This window comes from Apaloderma vittatum, unplaced genomic scaffold, assembly GCF_000703405.1.
Source record: "Apaloderma vittatum isolate BGI_N311 unplaced genomic scaffold, ASM70340v1 scaffold1172, whole genome shotgun sequence".
NCBI classification, from domain to species: Eukaryota; Metazoa; Chordata; class Aves; order Trogoniformes; family Trogonidae; genus Apaloderma; species Apaloderma vittatum.
The window spans coordinates 75,852-93,375 of NW_009703940.1; the positions used below are offsets into that span (position 1 = coordinate 75,852).

The 17,524-nt window shown below is 38.8% G+C and overlaps 1 protein-coding gene across 1 annotated transcript in view; it reads right to left on the reverse strand.

The window, feature by feature from the left end:
- The window catches only part of CNTN3 (contactin 3 (plasmacytoma associated)), a gene marked incomplete at its 5' end in the record, with an annotated part of 50,732 nt that overhangs the window by 23,499 nt on the left and 9,709 nt on the right, over window positions 1–17,524 (reverse strand). Inside the window, 6 exons of the mRNA XM_009864817.1 lie at window positions 1,324–1,474; window positions 2,544–2,673; window positions 4,921–5,057; window positions 12,839–13,023; window positions 14,020–14,122; window positions 14,420–14,623. Of these exons, the coding sequence (XP_009863119.1) occupies window positions 1,324–1,474; window positions 2,544–2,673; window positions 4,921–5,057; window positions 12,839–13,023; window positions 14,020–14,122; window positions 14,420–14,623 (910 nt within the window). The remainder of the gene's footprint in view (window positions 1–1,323; window positions 1,475–2,543; window positions 2,674–4,920; window positions 5,058–12,838; window positions 13,024–14,019; window positions 14,123–14,419; window positions 14,624–17,524) is intronic.

Consider the following 17,524-nt stretch of genomic DNA (forward strand, 5'->3'; position numbering starts at 1 on the left):
ACGCATCGCCCATAGCAATCCTCCTTCAAAAACAAAACTCTGTTCCCTAAGCCCCATGTCTGGTCTTTTGCACACTCCAGCGATACCACTGTCCCTGAATTATCCCGGTAAGTACAGGGCGAGACCAGAACACTGCAAGCGCAACACTCACACTCATCCTGTCCCCATCCCTATGACTTTCTGTGGCTGTTGTTGTGACTACAGGCTGTGTCTAACTCAGATATTCCAGCAACTCGCTGCAGAAAGGCTGACCCTCAGGGCACACTAAACTCCCAAGTAGTTACAGAATCACAGAATTACTGAGGCTAGAAAAGATCTCGGAGATCAGCGAGTCCAGCCTAGGACCCACCACCACATCGGCTAGAATTAGTTACTGTGCTCCTCAGAGTTTTACAGCCTGTACCGAGTGCAGAAGGGCTGCAGCTGGAACGCCCCAAGTACCAAACTGCCTGGTTTCACGCTAAATCAGATGCGTTACTACCTCAGTTACACCCTTCATCCACGGAGTTTTCTTCCTGTGCTCTGAAACTCTCAATCTATGCAAACACTGCAATGTAAAACAGAAAGCCCTTGGCTGCTCTAGAGCAAAGAGGTACATCATCTCTGTACAGTCTGACTGCACAATTTAATCATCAGACTTGTGCAATTTTAGTTTACTACTAATTCAATAATGCTTTAATGTTTATTGCTGAAAAAAAAATGTTTATGTGTTGTTGGAAGTCAATAGCTGAGGATATAGGTGAATCACAGACTCTCCACTGAGAATTACTAATATCGAAACACATTCACTGTCACATAAACACTAAAGCAATGGTGACATACATTATCATGGGTGGACAGAGTTCATGGTTGCTTGAAAAGAACCTGAAAGTTTATTTTCATTTTCTTTTCTTGTTTTCAACATCTGCTACTCTGGACCTCCCCATTATTGTCTTCCCCTCCCCAGTCCCATTATCATCATGGCTGCAATGTGCCTCCTCTGCTTTCTTGCCTGCATCTTCAGAGTATTTTGTTGAAGGCTTTTAATTCTGTTTTATAGGCTTTGCCTTTCCAGTTTTCTATCAGTACCTGGTTCTTTCTAAACTGGGTCAAACTCTTCATTAACCTGAAAATTACATTTGGCCCATGATCTTAAAGAAAGCAATATGCATGTGCTCTCACTGTTCAGATAAAATAACAAAATACAATCAAACAATGCCCTCACCTAAGCATATTTCAGAGAGACTTTGCAACTACCTGAATCTACAGATGACATTATTGCATAAAAAGACATAAACAGGCATTCTGTAAGATTAAAACAAATAAACCAATGTAACTAGATACCTTTCATTTTCACGTAGCTGCTCACCTCCCTTCTTCCAGGAACATTTGGCTTTAGGGGAAGCTTTGGGTTTGCATTCAAAATCAACTGTGCTGCCTATTTGAACCTGGATCAGTTTCTTCATTGGATTCTTGGAAAAATCTGGAGCAGAAGCTAAAATAGAAGGGATAGTAAGAGTGAAGTAAAGCACTTTTATTTATATTAATGATCCTATTACTTAGCACTTACATGACACTCAAAAATTTGACATGCTCAAATTCCAAACATAATTAAACCCATGAATTAGGTAGTTCAAACGGATCTGTTAATGGACAATTATGCGTTTCTCCTCCTTTTACTGGTATGTAAGTAAAGGTCTCAGTTGTGCAGAGCATGCACAGCAGATCACACTGACTTCATCTGAGCTGAAGCTCAACGAACATTATGCAAATGCCCAACTTTATGCTTTGCTGAACATGAGCGTCTATGACTTGTCTAAGTCCAGGGAGGGCAGGCAACACCAGGAGTCTCATTAAAACTCAAGGAACTGGTTGGCTTCTAGTTTCGTTTGAGAATGCATTGTCAGATCAGATATGAAAGATGACACAAAATTCCGGCCCAGCTCATTCTGAGAGGGTGTAATCTGCATTAACTAACAGTTAAGAAAAGGCACATGGCTTCTGCCCATACCAACACTGAACTTCAGAAGGAAATTCAGTGTTTTAGGAGACCAACGCTGTGGAAGCCTTGTTAAGATTGACTGCAAACTTAACAACAGAAAGGAAATAACTCATGTTGCCAAAACACACTGCTCTTACTGGCTTAGTTTTGAAATCAGTCTGCACTGGAGGTAGAAACTGCATGAGCATAAGTGGTCTCAAGTTCAGCGTTTCCCGTAAGAAAACGGTTTTCCCTGTTTTACACTCAAGCACAGCCATCCGAGTGACTGTCCCTTGTCCCCTCAGTGAAGCTGCAACCAAGAGGAGCCTGTTGCTGCTGAACAACCCAGCTGCCTGGGTTTTCAAGCAATGACTGCCTGGACTGCAAATCCTCTGGGAGCTGATGAGTCAACTCCCAGGCACGGCAGATGAAAAAGGCACCAGGTCAACAAAAATGTTTACTTCAGTGATAGCATCCAAGCGAGTTAAATTAGAGATCATGACAAGACGGAATAGGAGGCAGGCGGAGGGAGTGCGGAGAGGCAGAGGGAGGTTTGTGGTTTAGGGAAAAAAGAAAATCTTACCTACAACCCTAAGCTCTGCGCTTGAATAGATGACACCATGTTTATTTTCAGCTATGCACTGATATCTGCCAGAATCTGTCAGATTTAGATTTGATATCGTAAGTGCACCATTTTCAATTTGGATCCTTCCCTGAATATTAAGAAAAATACCTTTATTGATGACATATTTTCTGTGAAAAATTTAAAATAAGTAAGAAATGGAAACACGACAGCAAACCACAATAAACGGGGTAAATGTAACAGCATAATCATGAGAACAGTTCTAAGATAAGCGATGTGACTGCATCAAGGTATGGCAACAGCGATTAAATACTAAAACCTGGCAACATGGTGTATGAAATCAATTCTTCAAACTTGCTCAGTTTCACAGAGGCTTTGCAACTGCAAATACCCTCGTATTCCCCCAGAAATACAGACAAAATTGCACCAGGCTTTTCACAACAGACCCGAGTATCAAAACTATACAGATGGCACTGGCATTTCGTACTATTTAGAGACTTCACACATGCAGTTTGCTAATGAGCAGAGAAAATTCCAACAGTCATTAAACGGAAGACACATATTTAAGTGCCTTAGGGTCAAAAAAGGTGCTGAAGTATAGGGATCTTCTCACTTTGCTCATTCTTGGCAAGCTATATGAATTATGGTAAGAACTGACTAATCTGAGACAGGAATTGGTGAGAAAAGGAACCAGTGACAAAGACAAAATCAAAGGAGCTTCTCTTTTGGGGAAAATCCAGAAAAACGGCAATAGACAAAAGAAGGAACTATTAGCTCAAAAATATTTTCTGATTTTCTTTTTTGGGGGCTGTGTGGACAGTGCTTATCAGGCCTAGTGCAATGGTACTCGCTCTCTGCCTTTTCCTAAGGGCACGTACTTACAGTCAGCCCCGCTGCGGGTGGCTCCGGCTGTCTACGGGCAGCCAGGACAGCTCAGCTCTGCTCCTTCCTTGACAGTCCCTCTCAGTTTATTTCAAGGTGCTCAAGCCCTTAGACACAGAGCAAAACAATCCCAAAGAGGATCCCTGAGTCTCCAAGCCTTGATCCTCCCTCCAGCATCCCAAGCAGCTCTTCTTACTCTTCCTTACAAAAGGTTTGTTTCTGGAAAAGGGTTGCTAAGCGGAACGTCCCCAGTACATTTTTTGTGGTGAAGGCCCAGCATGAAGAAGAATTATTGCAAGCAAGGAGTTGAATACAACTGATCACTGTACACCAAGATCTCCCCTTCTGATGTCTCCTCGGCAGAGGCTTTCAAAGAGTTAGTCCTACTGTTTACAGTCATTACGTATTTCCAGAGTAAGTCACGTTTATGCCCTGACATCATGCCAAAAGGCTGGACACCAATACTCAAGAGTTGAAAAATTGGAAGGCTGAATGAGGGAAGATATTTTTGTACCTACCGAGGTAAAAAAAAGCACATTACCTCTGTGATTTGTATGACAGGGTAACAATGCTCTTAAATCACTGAGATGAGATTTTGCACTCCCTCATTTAACCTGTCCACAAAACATTACCATTCCTTTTAGGGAGTACATAACTACAGCACTCTGAATGGTAAGAAATGTTTTCTAGTGCTTAGATCATTTTTCATGGCCATCCACTGAATTCGCTTGGGCAGTCGCTATTTCTTCTTCAACTGTGAGTACCAACGTTGAGCACAACGTACTGACCAAGGGCCAAATGCCTTCCTGTGATGGGCTAGTGCCCATAGTTTATATTCCTGATAACCTGAACTGGGCAGTCTTCTCAATGAAGCAGTGAGATTTAAAATCAATATGGGTATCAGACATTTTTCTGTGTTTTGGATCTGGGAGTATCTCGCCTTCCAAGTACAAGCTCTTTTCCCTGTCACCCACTGCATGATTTTCCATTGATTTACTTTAACAATTGTATTAAAGCAAAGACCTATGTTACGTTGCAGTTTATATTTCATTCTTTGCACAAGTAATGGTGATCCTATGAATTTTTAGGGTTTTTGACCTTTTTCGTCAAAAAGTTTGAATATGCTTTCTTATACCTTTAATGAAATGCCAATGGCAAGTATAACAGAAAAATCTAGGTTGTCTATCTCTCATTTACGGTTCTTAACGTATAACTTCAGTAGAACTTCCTTCTCCAGTCTTTCACTACATACTTATTTCTATGGTTCTATCATTGCTTTTAAATCTGCTTTTAGCTGGGATATTTTTGTACAACGTAATTTGTTTTGTGTTTCTGTTATTGCACCTTTTGAAGTTTTCATCTGGATGCTCTTGACAAACACAGGAAAGCCAGTGTCAAGTATTACACTCTTGACTAATTACATGGACTTTTGTGAACTCTCATAAGAATTACTGTTAATTTTACATAGCATCATGGTTCCAAAACAGGACGTTACCTCTACTGACAGTTGCTCTCCATTCTTCAGCCACCTGTAGGACGGTTTGGGCTTTCCACTTGCTCTGCAATCCCAGTATAAGGTGTCTTCTACAGCAACTTCAGTATCTTTTATCATCTGGATCCAGTGAGGTTTTGCTGCAGATAAAATACACATCAGCAACAAACATCCAAATAAGTTACTGAGAGTCAAAGGGTTAATTTGCGAAGAACTTGTTGATTTTCTGTGTTCTGGGTTCTGCTTCAAGTCACCTAGTAAAATAAATTACTGTTCCTTTTATATGTTTTTATTACAAGCAGTTAGCCAAGAGAGAATTAAGAATACAGATCACTAAAGCTGAACTAAAGAAACCACTATTAAAATCACTCAGGATTAAACAACACAACACTGAAACAGAGGTAAATGCAAGATAAATAAATCAGTGGCGATACTGGAATTAAGTAATTGATGTAGCTAAATCATCAAATTAATACTGAAGAGAATCCTTTTAAGTCCTAAAAAAAAAAATAAATGTAATGCTATGTCAGCCTTAGTTCTAAATACTATTTAAAGTGTTTCCTAATGCTAGTTAGTACTTAACTGAATGAATGAATGGATACATGAGACTGTTTTTAAATGCATTAAATTTTCGCACAGCATTTGGGTTATGCAAACCAGAATACGGCCTTAAGAAAGTCCATAAAAATCACTAATTTTTAACCAAATCTTTGATATATTAATAGCACACCTCCTTCAGAATTACCTAAAATACAAATAAAACTATAGTTTAAAACATCTGCTATAGCTTTCATAGGGTTTAAAAAAAAAAAAAAAGCCTCACTTGGCAAATAAAATTCACAGCATGAAAAAAAATAGTAGTTTATTTCTATAGTGCTATTTCATACAACAGCAAAACACTGTTCTATAGCTAATTCATGAGGATTTTCTTTGAATTTATTCAATTTACTAAAAAGTCTAAAAATCTAACTGTATGCTGTTTCTCCAAGAAAACATAAATTCTGGACATTGCATATGGAGAACACAGATAAAAAGTAGAATGGAACATGGTTCCAAGTAAATAGCTCGGGGCGAAGGAATTTTCCAGAGTCAATTTGATTACCTTAAATTTTTCCTAAATTGGTAATTTATGAAAATCTCCTAACGCTTTCATATCAGAACAACAAAAAAAGTCTCCGCTGATACAGGAAAATATCACTTAATAGATGCATTTTGGAAGCACACAAGGTCAGAATAATTCCTCTTGAACTCACTAGTACAATGGGGTTACTCCAGAAATTAATTCAGACCAGGGAAATGAATTCCTCCCCTGTGGCCAAGAGGGAAGTCTGTGGCGCAGCGGAGAGCTGGACCCGCTCCATTGCCACAGGCACAAGACCAGCAGAGCAGCATTTGGATGAGGGCTGGTATTAATTTCATTTTTAAAAAAAATAAAAAAAGATTCATTCTTTTCTAGCACACCATTTTTTTCCTCCATCAGATATTCCGCAATGCAGCGGTAAGATCTCAACGTCATCATGGGCAGTACCATATTTTTATAACAAAGACTAATACTGTCTTTGATTTATGTGTATATACTTATGATAACTTATCACAGAACTTACTAAAATGTATTCATTAACTTTGGAAGTTTTGGAATCCAACCAATATTTAACGACAAATGAAACTCATGCCCTGTGAGGAGTAATGCCTTTCTCTGATCTGAGGATGATACATTTTTTACACTCTCTTTTATCAAGGTCAGCTCTAAAAGACAGGACAACCTGATCTTTGTGTCGGACAAGAGTAGTTATCTTAGTAGTTTCAGTTAAATCTTGAAAGTTCATATTACAACACTGGAGTTCAAGAAAGAGACACTGCTTTATCTCACGTTGTCATCCGGTGTATTTGTCCCATATGTGTCAAGGGGATGGAGGCTCAGGACTCCGTGTCAGCGTGCTGCCTGCACTTTGCACACCGAAATATTCATGCAACAAGCAATGGCGCTTGAATTATTGATGGATCTATACACGTGCAATATTTCACATCTCCTGCCTATCTCCACTTGAAAATAGTTTAAATATAGTTTCTTTTCAAGTTCAAGATCCTGGATTCAATCCCACTGATAAGAAAAACCTTGTCTACACCATAAATCTTCATTTTAGGACTCCATATCAGACAGTCTCCATAGGAGGGTTTCCCAAGTCTCCAGGACAGATAAGATAAATTGGGTCTTTTTGGAACGCGTGGGAACGAGACAACTGCTCACAACCAAAATGAACAGAACCGAGGTTCCTAAACCAGTGTCTAAAATGTATAGTGCTTGTTCATTCCTGAGAGCGTTGATGTAAACTAGTGATGTTCTGGAGGAAAGCTCTTTTTCTCTTCACATTACTGATGAAGGAATTCAGTAAAAAAGTATCCTTTTCCATCTGCCACATCTCAAAGTCTTTAAAAAAGGCAGCTAAATGGGGGCAATTCCAGCTGGGAATATTCCAAATCCTGGCCAAAGTAAAGATGGTGCACACTGCAGCAGCTGAGAAAAAGACAGCAGGTCAGGAATCGGTAGATCTATCTGCACATCCTCTCAAAACACAAGCCTGACTTGCAAAGCCCAACACTGTCCTTTTTATTGACCTCTGCTGTACCTAACTGATTCTGAACATACTTTATTCTCCTTGAGGTCTAGTCGTTGTTAGGAAAATGTTGCCTGCTTAGAACATCTGGTTCCACCCCCAGTGCCACATCCATACTCCTGATGGAAGATTAACAACTCGGTAGCAAAGCCTCTTTCGCCCATGTGGCTACTTCATTGGCTTCATGCATAGCTTAGATCTTCCTGAGGAGACACCACTCCCTTCTTCTTACTCAAGGAACAGACAAGCAGGAAACATATTTTCATTGGAAAAAACCCAAAAAGCTCATTAAAAATGTCCTTTAAGTTGAGAGGTTGGAAGTTAGTTTTCATGGAGTTTGCAGTGCAGTGTTTGAAACTGTGACAGGCATCCGTATAATATGATAGTATTAAGAATTCTTAGGAACTTGTGCAATCTTCATGAAAGATTCATATAAAGTTCCCTTAGGATGAAATACTTGTAGGTAACTGATTTTTCTGAGGAAGGTCAGTCGTCAGCCTCATGGCCAGTCACTTGGAAAAGCACCAGCCTGTATTTTGCTTTAGCCTACAATATTCCTCACAATAATCCTGGTCCCAAAGGCAAGAAGTGGTACAACCGTGTAACTTCATAAAATTTATTCCAGTGAGAAGACTTGGTCACCTTTTTTGGGTGGCTACCCTTTTTTTTATGGGTAACTAGGCCAGGTGGGTCTTCCTGAAGGAAACAGCTGTTGTTTCAGTGCACTCTGGGGCATCCCCGTGGGCCGTAAGGAAAGGAAGAAGCATTTTCTTAGACTTTTAAGAAACCCCTTCTGATGGCTATTCTGGGGGTTGATGTGAATGAAGACCAATCAGAGTCGATTGACTGTGATGAAGCTCTCGGAAGAAACGGCTGAAGAAGTTGACACTTTTCAGAAGCTGCTCTGAGATCTAATTTGTAAACAATTTGTGGGGTACCACGCACAACATCTGTCCAACATGTGTTTTTATATGGAGTAGCAGACTCCAATCAAAATCTCCTTTTAATTCTGTAAACCACAGGAACAGTATGAAGGAAAGGCCTTCATGCAGGCCCATGACTTCTGTGTGGGCAGAGCTCTCTCCCAGAGAGGTCTGACGTCCCTCTGCTCGGAGGCAGAAGCTCGGAAGCTCCTCCAGAACAGTCCCTCGCTGGAGCTCACTTGTAAGATGCCATCCTGCTTATACACGTATTTTAACTTAAAAATTTACTGGGCAATAAATTAGAGTCGAAAGGATCTTTTCACAGTTCAAGAGAAAGCATACTCAGAAGGAAAAAGAAACCAAAAACAACCAACCCAAATCAGAAAATGTAACCTTCATTTTTCTAGGATGTATACCTGAAAATCAGGCTATGACACTCATACTGATGCCTATGGCAGTGCTGAACTTTATCTCAAAACTCCAAGTGACTTTAAGCATGAATAACTTTTCTCTGATAAAACAACGGGGCCTAGAGAAATGTCTAACAAGCCCCCGAAGATTCTTTGACTTCCATTTAAAAATAAAAATGCTCTCGAGCAACAGGTAACTGCTACCTTGCCGAGGAAAGTTTTAGCATGTCAAGAAGATGAAACAATTTGTCTCTGTAGCAAGGTAATGAAATTATGAGACAGCACTGACAATTAAACTCTAGGCTGATCCCACTCAGCAACACTTTGGTATTATTTAGTCGTTTATAGTTTTGTAGTTAATGTTTTGAAGACATCTCCAGGAAGGAGATAGAGCCAGGCCATCAGACAAAGCTTTGAGCAGTGAGGTTCTTCCAGACACATCAATAACATATTTTCAGTATAGTTTTGGTGGCACATGATTACCAAAATACTTAACAAAACATACAAATATTTTTGATATACTGAAAAATTACGTAGCATCTATGTACTGCCAGGGGGTCCATCTTTGCTATCGCAGACCACCACTGCAGAGCAAACGGGAAATTGCAGTAGAATTTTTCTCTCCCTGTTAAACACTTTACCTTAGTAGTGTCAAGCATGAGTTCTGTTAAATCAGCATGTGGTAATTAAGAATGTATTTCCTTCAATTGTACTTTAAATTAATTGCTTCATGTATCTCTACCGTGGTACATGTTTAATGGCATCTTAAAATGCAAGAATGCAACTGTTTCACCTCTCCTCATTTTTCCATGCCAGGAAATGCCTCCTTGGATTCTTTCTTTCTTTTTTTTTTTTAATGGAGAAGGCTAACAGCAATGACCAATGAACATACTAATAAACTGAAAGGAAATTATTTATATATTCAGGTTTTATATTAAATCAAAGTTAGATAACGTTGTTCTATTTTTAGCAGATTCTGAACGCTCCTGAGGAGAAAATTGGCATTAAATAAATGCTGGAACTGTACAAATGACAGTAAACTGAACATTTGATGTTGGGCTTTTCTTGATAAAATCCTTCATAAGAATAAAGAAAGATGAATAGTCTTAGCAATGTTATGAAAGAACCCAGAGTATCTGTTTTAGAGTATCTATTTTAATTATCAACTTCAACTATGGCTTGAGAGTTACATTTAAACCCCACACTAAAGAAATAAATACACAAACAAACCCCCAAACCCAACTCATTTTATTTTTCATTTAGTTACGTATGTGCACAGATTTTCTAAACCGAACACTTTTAAACATTCTTGAGAAAATAACTTTGGACATGATTAAAGTTGAGCCTGTTTGCAAATGCTTTGTGGTTTCAATATTGTAATTCATTATGGGAAGAAGAAGCAGGACAGGATAGAAAATAAATGTGGGGTTTTTTAATCAAACAATTTATACACTGAAAAACATGGGTTTTAGATTTTAAATTTGCCAGTTTCAGCTTATAAAACAAAACAGAAGAATATGAATGTTTCACTTCATAGCAGAGCAATGAAATGTTTCAAGCTGTTGTTCAGGACTAGCTTTATGTTTCATTTATAAAGAATCTTTATAATCTGCAAAGAAAAAAACCCACTTCTATTTTCCAGTCAAATTGCAACTTTTTGTCTACTTTTTTTCCCCTGAAGGGATTTATTTTTCACATTATTTTACTAAGAGAACTTCGAAAATGTTTAACCCCAATTCTATTCTTATACTTTTTCATGGGTAAGCCAGAAACATACTCTGTTCTTTCATGGAGAGAAAAATAAATGTTTTAACTGCTGAAATAAAAAGGGATTTGTCCATTTGTAATATTTTTCTATATAGAATTAGCAGACACAGCCTACATTTCTACCAGTAATATGTTTTAAGAGCAGTCAGCATCCACTAACGTTACCACACAGACTTGAGTCATCTTTGCCAGAATTGGTACTTTCTGGCAGACGCATGTTTTTTATCCTGTCTTCAGTACATTGAATTAATTTCCCCCAAATCCTCATCTGCTTTTAGAACAACTTCCTTAAATATCAATCTTTTATTGGAAGACTGAATGGCATACGGTTAGACTTCTTTATGAGACAGATTTCTGAGCTTTGATATCAGACGCAGCGGCAAGCCACGAGAAGCTATTATCTTTAGTTATAGAACATTATTAAGCCAACCAGAATAAAAATCCTTCAAATTACCAAACATTGTTAAAACGATCCTATCCTGAACATGGGCTTGTTGGTATTCTCTTAGCAACAACAAAGCAAGTAGCAGAATGGGTTTCATTAAGCAGAACGAATCAAATGAAACAGCTGGAGTGCCATTAATGCCATTACAGGTCTCATCATTCTTTTCAGTCTAAACATCCATAGTAGGGCTGAATCTAACATGGGCAGACATTTATACTGGAATATAAACTCTACTTGAGGATTCAAATCCTGTTCTGGATTTGTAATGAAAACGTTCACATTGACCAACTCGTCACAAAAGCGCAACTCGGTTTAATGGATTAGCGACAGCCTTTGTTTCAGTTCTGTGGCCTCTAATAAGCAAATAAAAACTTGAGAAGCAGGTTGTATATCTCAAGATTGCCCATTGCTGGAATTACATTACAAGAACTGATGAACATATCTGCTCTGTTTTATATGTAGCGTACATTGACATGTCTCACGACCGCCCTGATCCAATACTCAAGTCGGGACAGAGAGTCAAACGGACAGACAAACCACAACTAGTTTGAAACTTTCAAGCAGCGAATAAAAGCCACTTTATAAAATCAAACGCATAGTGCCGGGTTTGGAATGACAGACAACCGTGGCAGACGAAGCACTGTAGCTCTCTCGCTCTACGTTATTCATAGGATTTCTCAAAGTGTCATAATTACAACTTGTATATGGAAAATTCAGGTTGCTGAAAGTCGTCCCTCCAGCCTAACCTCGAACATTTCCAGTGACGGGGCACTGATTCAGCGTAACTATGAATCTGGAAGCTGGGGAGGGGAGGAGAAGTCTGTTTTCTTTCCTCCTTACAAAATCTGTTGTGCTTTAAATTAAAATCTTCATTGACTAAAACCTACACCACAGAACTCTTGCATGTTCTAGTTCTGCAGCGTCCCATAGAGAAGTATCAAATGGAAGAAATATCTGCTCAGTTGCACAGCAGCTATGCTCTGTGCTTTTTTATACAACCTAAAAAAAATAAATAAATCTTTGTTCAAATACTCCTACATGAGGAGACTCTGCATTCTAAAGCACAGCCTGAAACATTTTTTAAATTGCCATTTACCTAAGGAAAATTATATTTGCTGAGATCTTGCTTTAACAAAAATTGTCAATTACCACTTTGCTGAAAATCACTCTAGCTTCAAAACACCACCAATGTGCTTTGCCGATATTCATTTCACTCTATAGCCTTAAATGCACAAGAGACTCTGTTTCCAGCTATTAAATTTCATATTATTTCATTTCCTATGCTGGATTATATTCTCTCATTTATTTACTCATTTAAAATAAAATTGGCCATTTTGAAAGCAAAGGATCGACAATATCCATCGGTAATCCTTTCCTAGAGCAACATAAAATCTGTATTTCCTGTAAATGTGAGGCCTAAACGATCCCCCCAAATAAATCCAATTGAGTGAAAATCTAAGGTTTCACCAACGGACCAGTAAGGAGACTTTAAAAAACCCTCTTTCCATCACAGTAAAATAAGCACCAGCACTTTGTACACTGGTCCTTCGCAACCCATCGTAGCCTGGACAATTACACCAAGTGTTATGCAAAAACCTGGTGCGGAAGTTTACATTCTCTGCAAATAACAGTTAAGATGCCACAGATTTTTAAGCACAAATGCTTGATGTTATTTCAGAAGCTACAAATCCAGAAGTACTCTGGAGTAGTTTCTATTTCATGTGGAAAGTAGAGAGAGAAGGAGAAAGTTAAGTTTCCTACCATAGTAAGTGAGACGTCCTCTTGCAATGTTTTTTCCTCTTGAGTTTTCAGTGATACACTCATATAGTCCAGCATCTTCCTGCTGGAAATTAGGTATTTCAATCATGCCATTGGATTTCCTCAGCTTTATTTTACTTGGAAAGGGCAGACCATCAGTTCTTCTCCAGTTAATCTGAGGCACAGGGCTAAAAAGAAAATAATGGGATTTTAAACAGCTTTGGTTAAAAGCACTTGATTGTCAAAATTAGAAACTTCAACAGACGATAAAACTCAGAAGTGACTAAAAGCTTGTGTTAAAAGTGGCGTTCGTACTGTGTGTGGCAGATGGCCAGACACTGTGGCAACCAATTTGCATGTACCGTTCGCACGACATAATTTGTGATATCAAACTTCCCATGAATATCTGTGTGAATGTGCAACAACTGTACAATTTCTTGTAAATCAACACCGGCCTTCCCTGAAGACAGGTGAGCTTTACCAGTGACTTCCACGGAAGGACAATCAAGGCAAATTTTTTGAAACTCCCATCCTACGACAGCCGCTCATGCTCCGATTTTAAAACATTCACTCACTAAGCTGGGGAACCAAAGCAATAGCATGTGATTAAGTTATCAATCTGGCACTTAAAATTATGAACACCTGACAAAGCTGTCTGCAAATAAACCGCAAAGTGGCAAGTAAACACGTTTACAGAAACATAAATGCATTCTCAGATCATTTGTGAAAGGGAAAAGATATCAATTGTGTGTGACATATCATTCAGAAGAGGAGAGGAATGTGTTCTAATCTTTATTTCAGTCATAAAGGAAGAACAATATGAAAGCATCAAGGCCATTTAACAGTAAAATTCAGAAAAAATTCTCAGAGACTTCAACGTTTCCTTCTACACAGAGAAAGCAGAGCTAGGCCAAAGGATATATGCAAAACTGCACTCACCTGATTCAAGACAATTTAGAATGAAATGTCAGCTCTTGCGTTGCCAACATATATATTGAATTCTAAACAAAATCAAAAATTACCCCAAGACTCTTTGCCCTCTTATTCCAAGGCCATAATTATGATGACCAAAACGGGGTGTTTAGAAACCACCACCAAAGTGACAGCCAGAACTCCACATCTCTTGGGCAGGTGAACCCTAACGAGCTTCAACTTCTGGTATGAGTCAAGTCAAAAAAACTCACTTTCCCAGTGCGAAGCATTCCAGCTTCACAGTCGAGCCTTTCGCTGCAGGAAGTGTCTCAGGAAACTGAACTTCTATTTTGGGTTCATATTCTCCCATCACACCTACAATGGAAAAAGGTAATTTTAAATTGTTAAAGCCTTTTTTTCTCTCCTTAGCACTACATCACATTAAATTCAAGTTCGTTTCTCTCACGCTCCATTTCTAAGGAGAAGGGACCTGCCAGTGGAATCGCTGTCACGCTCCGCAGAGGAGGAGCCTGCAGCACAAAGCAGTTTGCCTTCTTGGAAATTCTCGATATTCCAAGACTGCGTGGAAGGTTCCGCCGCGAGAGACAAGAACATTCACCGATGACAAGACGTGTTTTTTTGTTAACTTGCAGGGTAGAGGGGAAGCTGTACCGTCCGTGCGCAGCACGAGAGGCGTTGGCGACCCGAGGACCTGGCTGTTGGTGACGGAGCTGGTGACGACGCACGTGTAATTCCCCACATCCGACGGCTCCACCTTGGCGATGTAGAGGTGACCGGTCTCCTGAGACACAAATCGCCGACTGTCCTCTTGTACAAATGACGGGTATTCATTGAAGATCCAAGCAAATGTCAATTCTGGTTGGCAATAAAAGAGAAGAAGGTGTTTGGTGGGGTTTTCCACATCTTTTTTCCTTCAAAGATCAGCTGATTTTGTTTCTCTGCTTCACAATATTGCATTAGATACAATACTGTGCTGTGTAACAAACCAGACCAGAGAGCCAGCAACAGAAAAATAAATTTTAAAAAGTAACATAAATTACCAAGCCCCTCAAAAGGCAAAGCAAACGGTTTTTCATCAACTCTACATCTCCTCCAGCAGAAGAAAAAGGTGAAATGAATTCAAAGTGTTGTATACAAGGATAACTTTTTTTATCTACTTTGTTTTAAAAGACTTAATATGCACAGAAATAGGAACAGACAGCAAACGTACGACCAAACTTTGCTAAAATAGACACATTATTCATTCAGGAGCTACTTAAAAACTCAGCTAGAGAAACAGCAAACAAAAACAGCACAGGAGTATGCAAGTGAAAGGAATGTCAGAAGAAGCATGAACTCCCTGTGGGACTCGCCACACAGCAAAACTACTTTTTTTTTTCATGTACAAATCCATAAAACCCTCCAGTACAAAAAACCCCGTAAGGTATTATGGCAAAGCAACCCTCATGCCCATTCATTATGGTCATTTGAAAGGAAAATGACACTTCAAAAGATAAACTAAGAGATTTGGCAAGCACTGCTTTAGAATTTGTTTTTCTCTGAACACCACTCGGCTCTGTGTGCCCAATTATAATTGGCAAAAGCCCCTTCCTGTGCAAGGCCATGTGCTTGTCTCGTTCATCTCCTACAGAATCAAAGGAAATTAATTTTTAATGTGTTTTTTTTCCAGGCAAGACATAATTTTTCACCCAAGTGCCGCTCAGCTGAAAGTTTATAAAAAGATTACAGCTTCTGCAAGTGCTAATTAGAGACGATTACAGCTTGATCGACCTGCCTTCGTGTTAAAATATCTTGTAGCGTTTGCACTGCCCCTGCAAAACAGAGATCAGCCCTTTTTGCCCAGGTTTAATTTAAAAGTACATAAATTTGGATGCAGTCATGAAATGGAGAGTAGGCACTTTCATAGCCCTCACGGTTGAGCTCAAACATGCAGCCAAGAAAGCGCTAAGCCAACAGGACAATTTAACACAAGGTAAGATGAAAAAACATTCAATAAATTAAATTATTAAAATATTTATGGACTGGCTAATGCAAAAAGGGCATCAAATAAAATGGCTTATCATAATTGCATTTAATTTTCTTCTATCAATATTTAAACTCCTTCCATTAACGTAATTGTGCAGGAGCAGTGGGTACGAACAACTGAGTCTCAGGACTTTTCTCAAGAGTTAAAACTTTTGTCATATTTGGAAATAGTTTATTGTTGAAAACAGCCACCAACCCTTTTTGACTTGTAGCATGTCACCTCAGGTGACTCAATGGCTGCCATCAAAAGTTCCTTCCTACAAAACTTGAGAGGTGTAATTAATTTATGATGAGAACAGCCAACAAGGATTTGCCAAGAAACGAAAAGGCAGTTATTGCGGTGGGAAGTAAAACCCCATCATCCAGCTTGACTTCGGCGAAGCTTTTGAGATGCAACACAAGAGTCTCATACAGAAGGCAAAGACTATTCATGCAGTCAATGAAAAATATTCTGTAGAGCTATTCTCCCACCCTACAAGAAAAATAGAGATGCGAGGTGTCGATGGTTTGTGGTTGAATGGAGAGGGCTGGTTGAGGAAGCAGGGAGGTGACATCTGTGCACTGGTCTGGCACTACTCAGTATCGATCAGCCATTTCAAGTCAAAAATAAATAATTTATTAAAAGGAAATAAAGAAAGAATACACCTGAGCACTTTGAAGGGGGCAATGACCTCCTTGAGAGTAAAGGTTGTATGGACTTACTAACTGGGAAAAACCAGAAAATAAAGCATAATTCTGTTTCTACAGAGCAGCTAGATGAAGAGTGATCACAAGGCTGAGGGACAGACTGTAGACCAAATTAGGTATCAATTCAGGAACTCTACAGGAAAAAAAAATAAAATCACAGTTTCAGCTCTATATCAAACTCAGACATCCAGAAGACACAAAAGTTTGAGAAGCCAGACTTTATTTGTTCTGGTATTTATTGAGCTACTTGTTTTCCTTGGTTCAAAATTTTATTTTTAGAATAAAATAATAATAATAAAAGAAAAAACATTACTCAAAACATTCAAAGGGGATGAACAGATCTGGATACACAGCAGGAAAAGCAGCAGCTTGATTTTATTCCTATTATGTTGCGTTAAGTCAAGAGTAAACTCACTGAAATCCGTCATTACGATTATGAAAGCCATGCAAAACGTATTCCAGTTTAATTGGATCCTTCACCAGCCTATGAATAAGCACTCCTGGAAACCTAATTTCCCATCCAACATGTATTTTCAGCGACTCAAAAAAAAAAAAAAAAACAGGGAAAAAAAAAAGAGCTGGGGGTTTCTTTACTAGTGTCCCACAGCCAATATCTCATTTTATATTTATTTTACTTTACCAAATTGCAGTCTTATTTTTTTAAAAAAAAATAAAAAAAAAATCACATTAAACAACTTACTCCGTGATTTATTATGTTTACACCATTCGCCTGTTGCTGATCCTGGGGCACCTCAAGGGACATAAACTCACTCCCTTTCTGTCAATTACAAGTTTTCAGTTGATTTTCTGTTATAAATGGAAGTAATATGTCTCTCCTGGGCTTCCTCGGAGATCTAAGCCTTTGCTTTCTGATGCATTTTCTCCTTATTTGGCAACCATACGTGGGTAAGGTATTGGAAATTACAGTTATTACTCAATTTTTATTTGTTTACTACAACTTGGTTGGTGGCTTCCCTTTATTTTGCATTATTTGATTATTGTTTACTGCGCAGTCTACAAGGCACAACGCACTCAGCGTGCTCG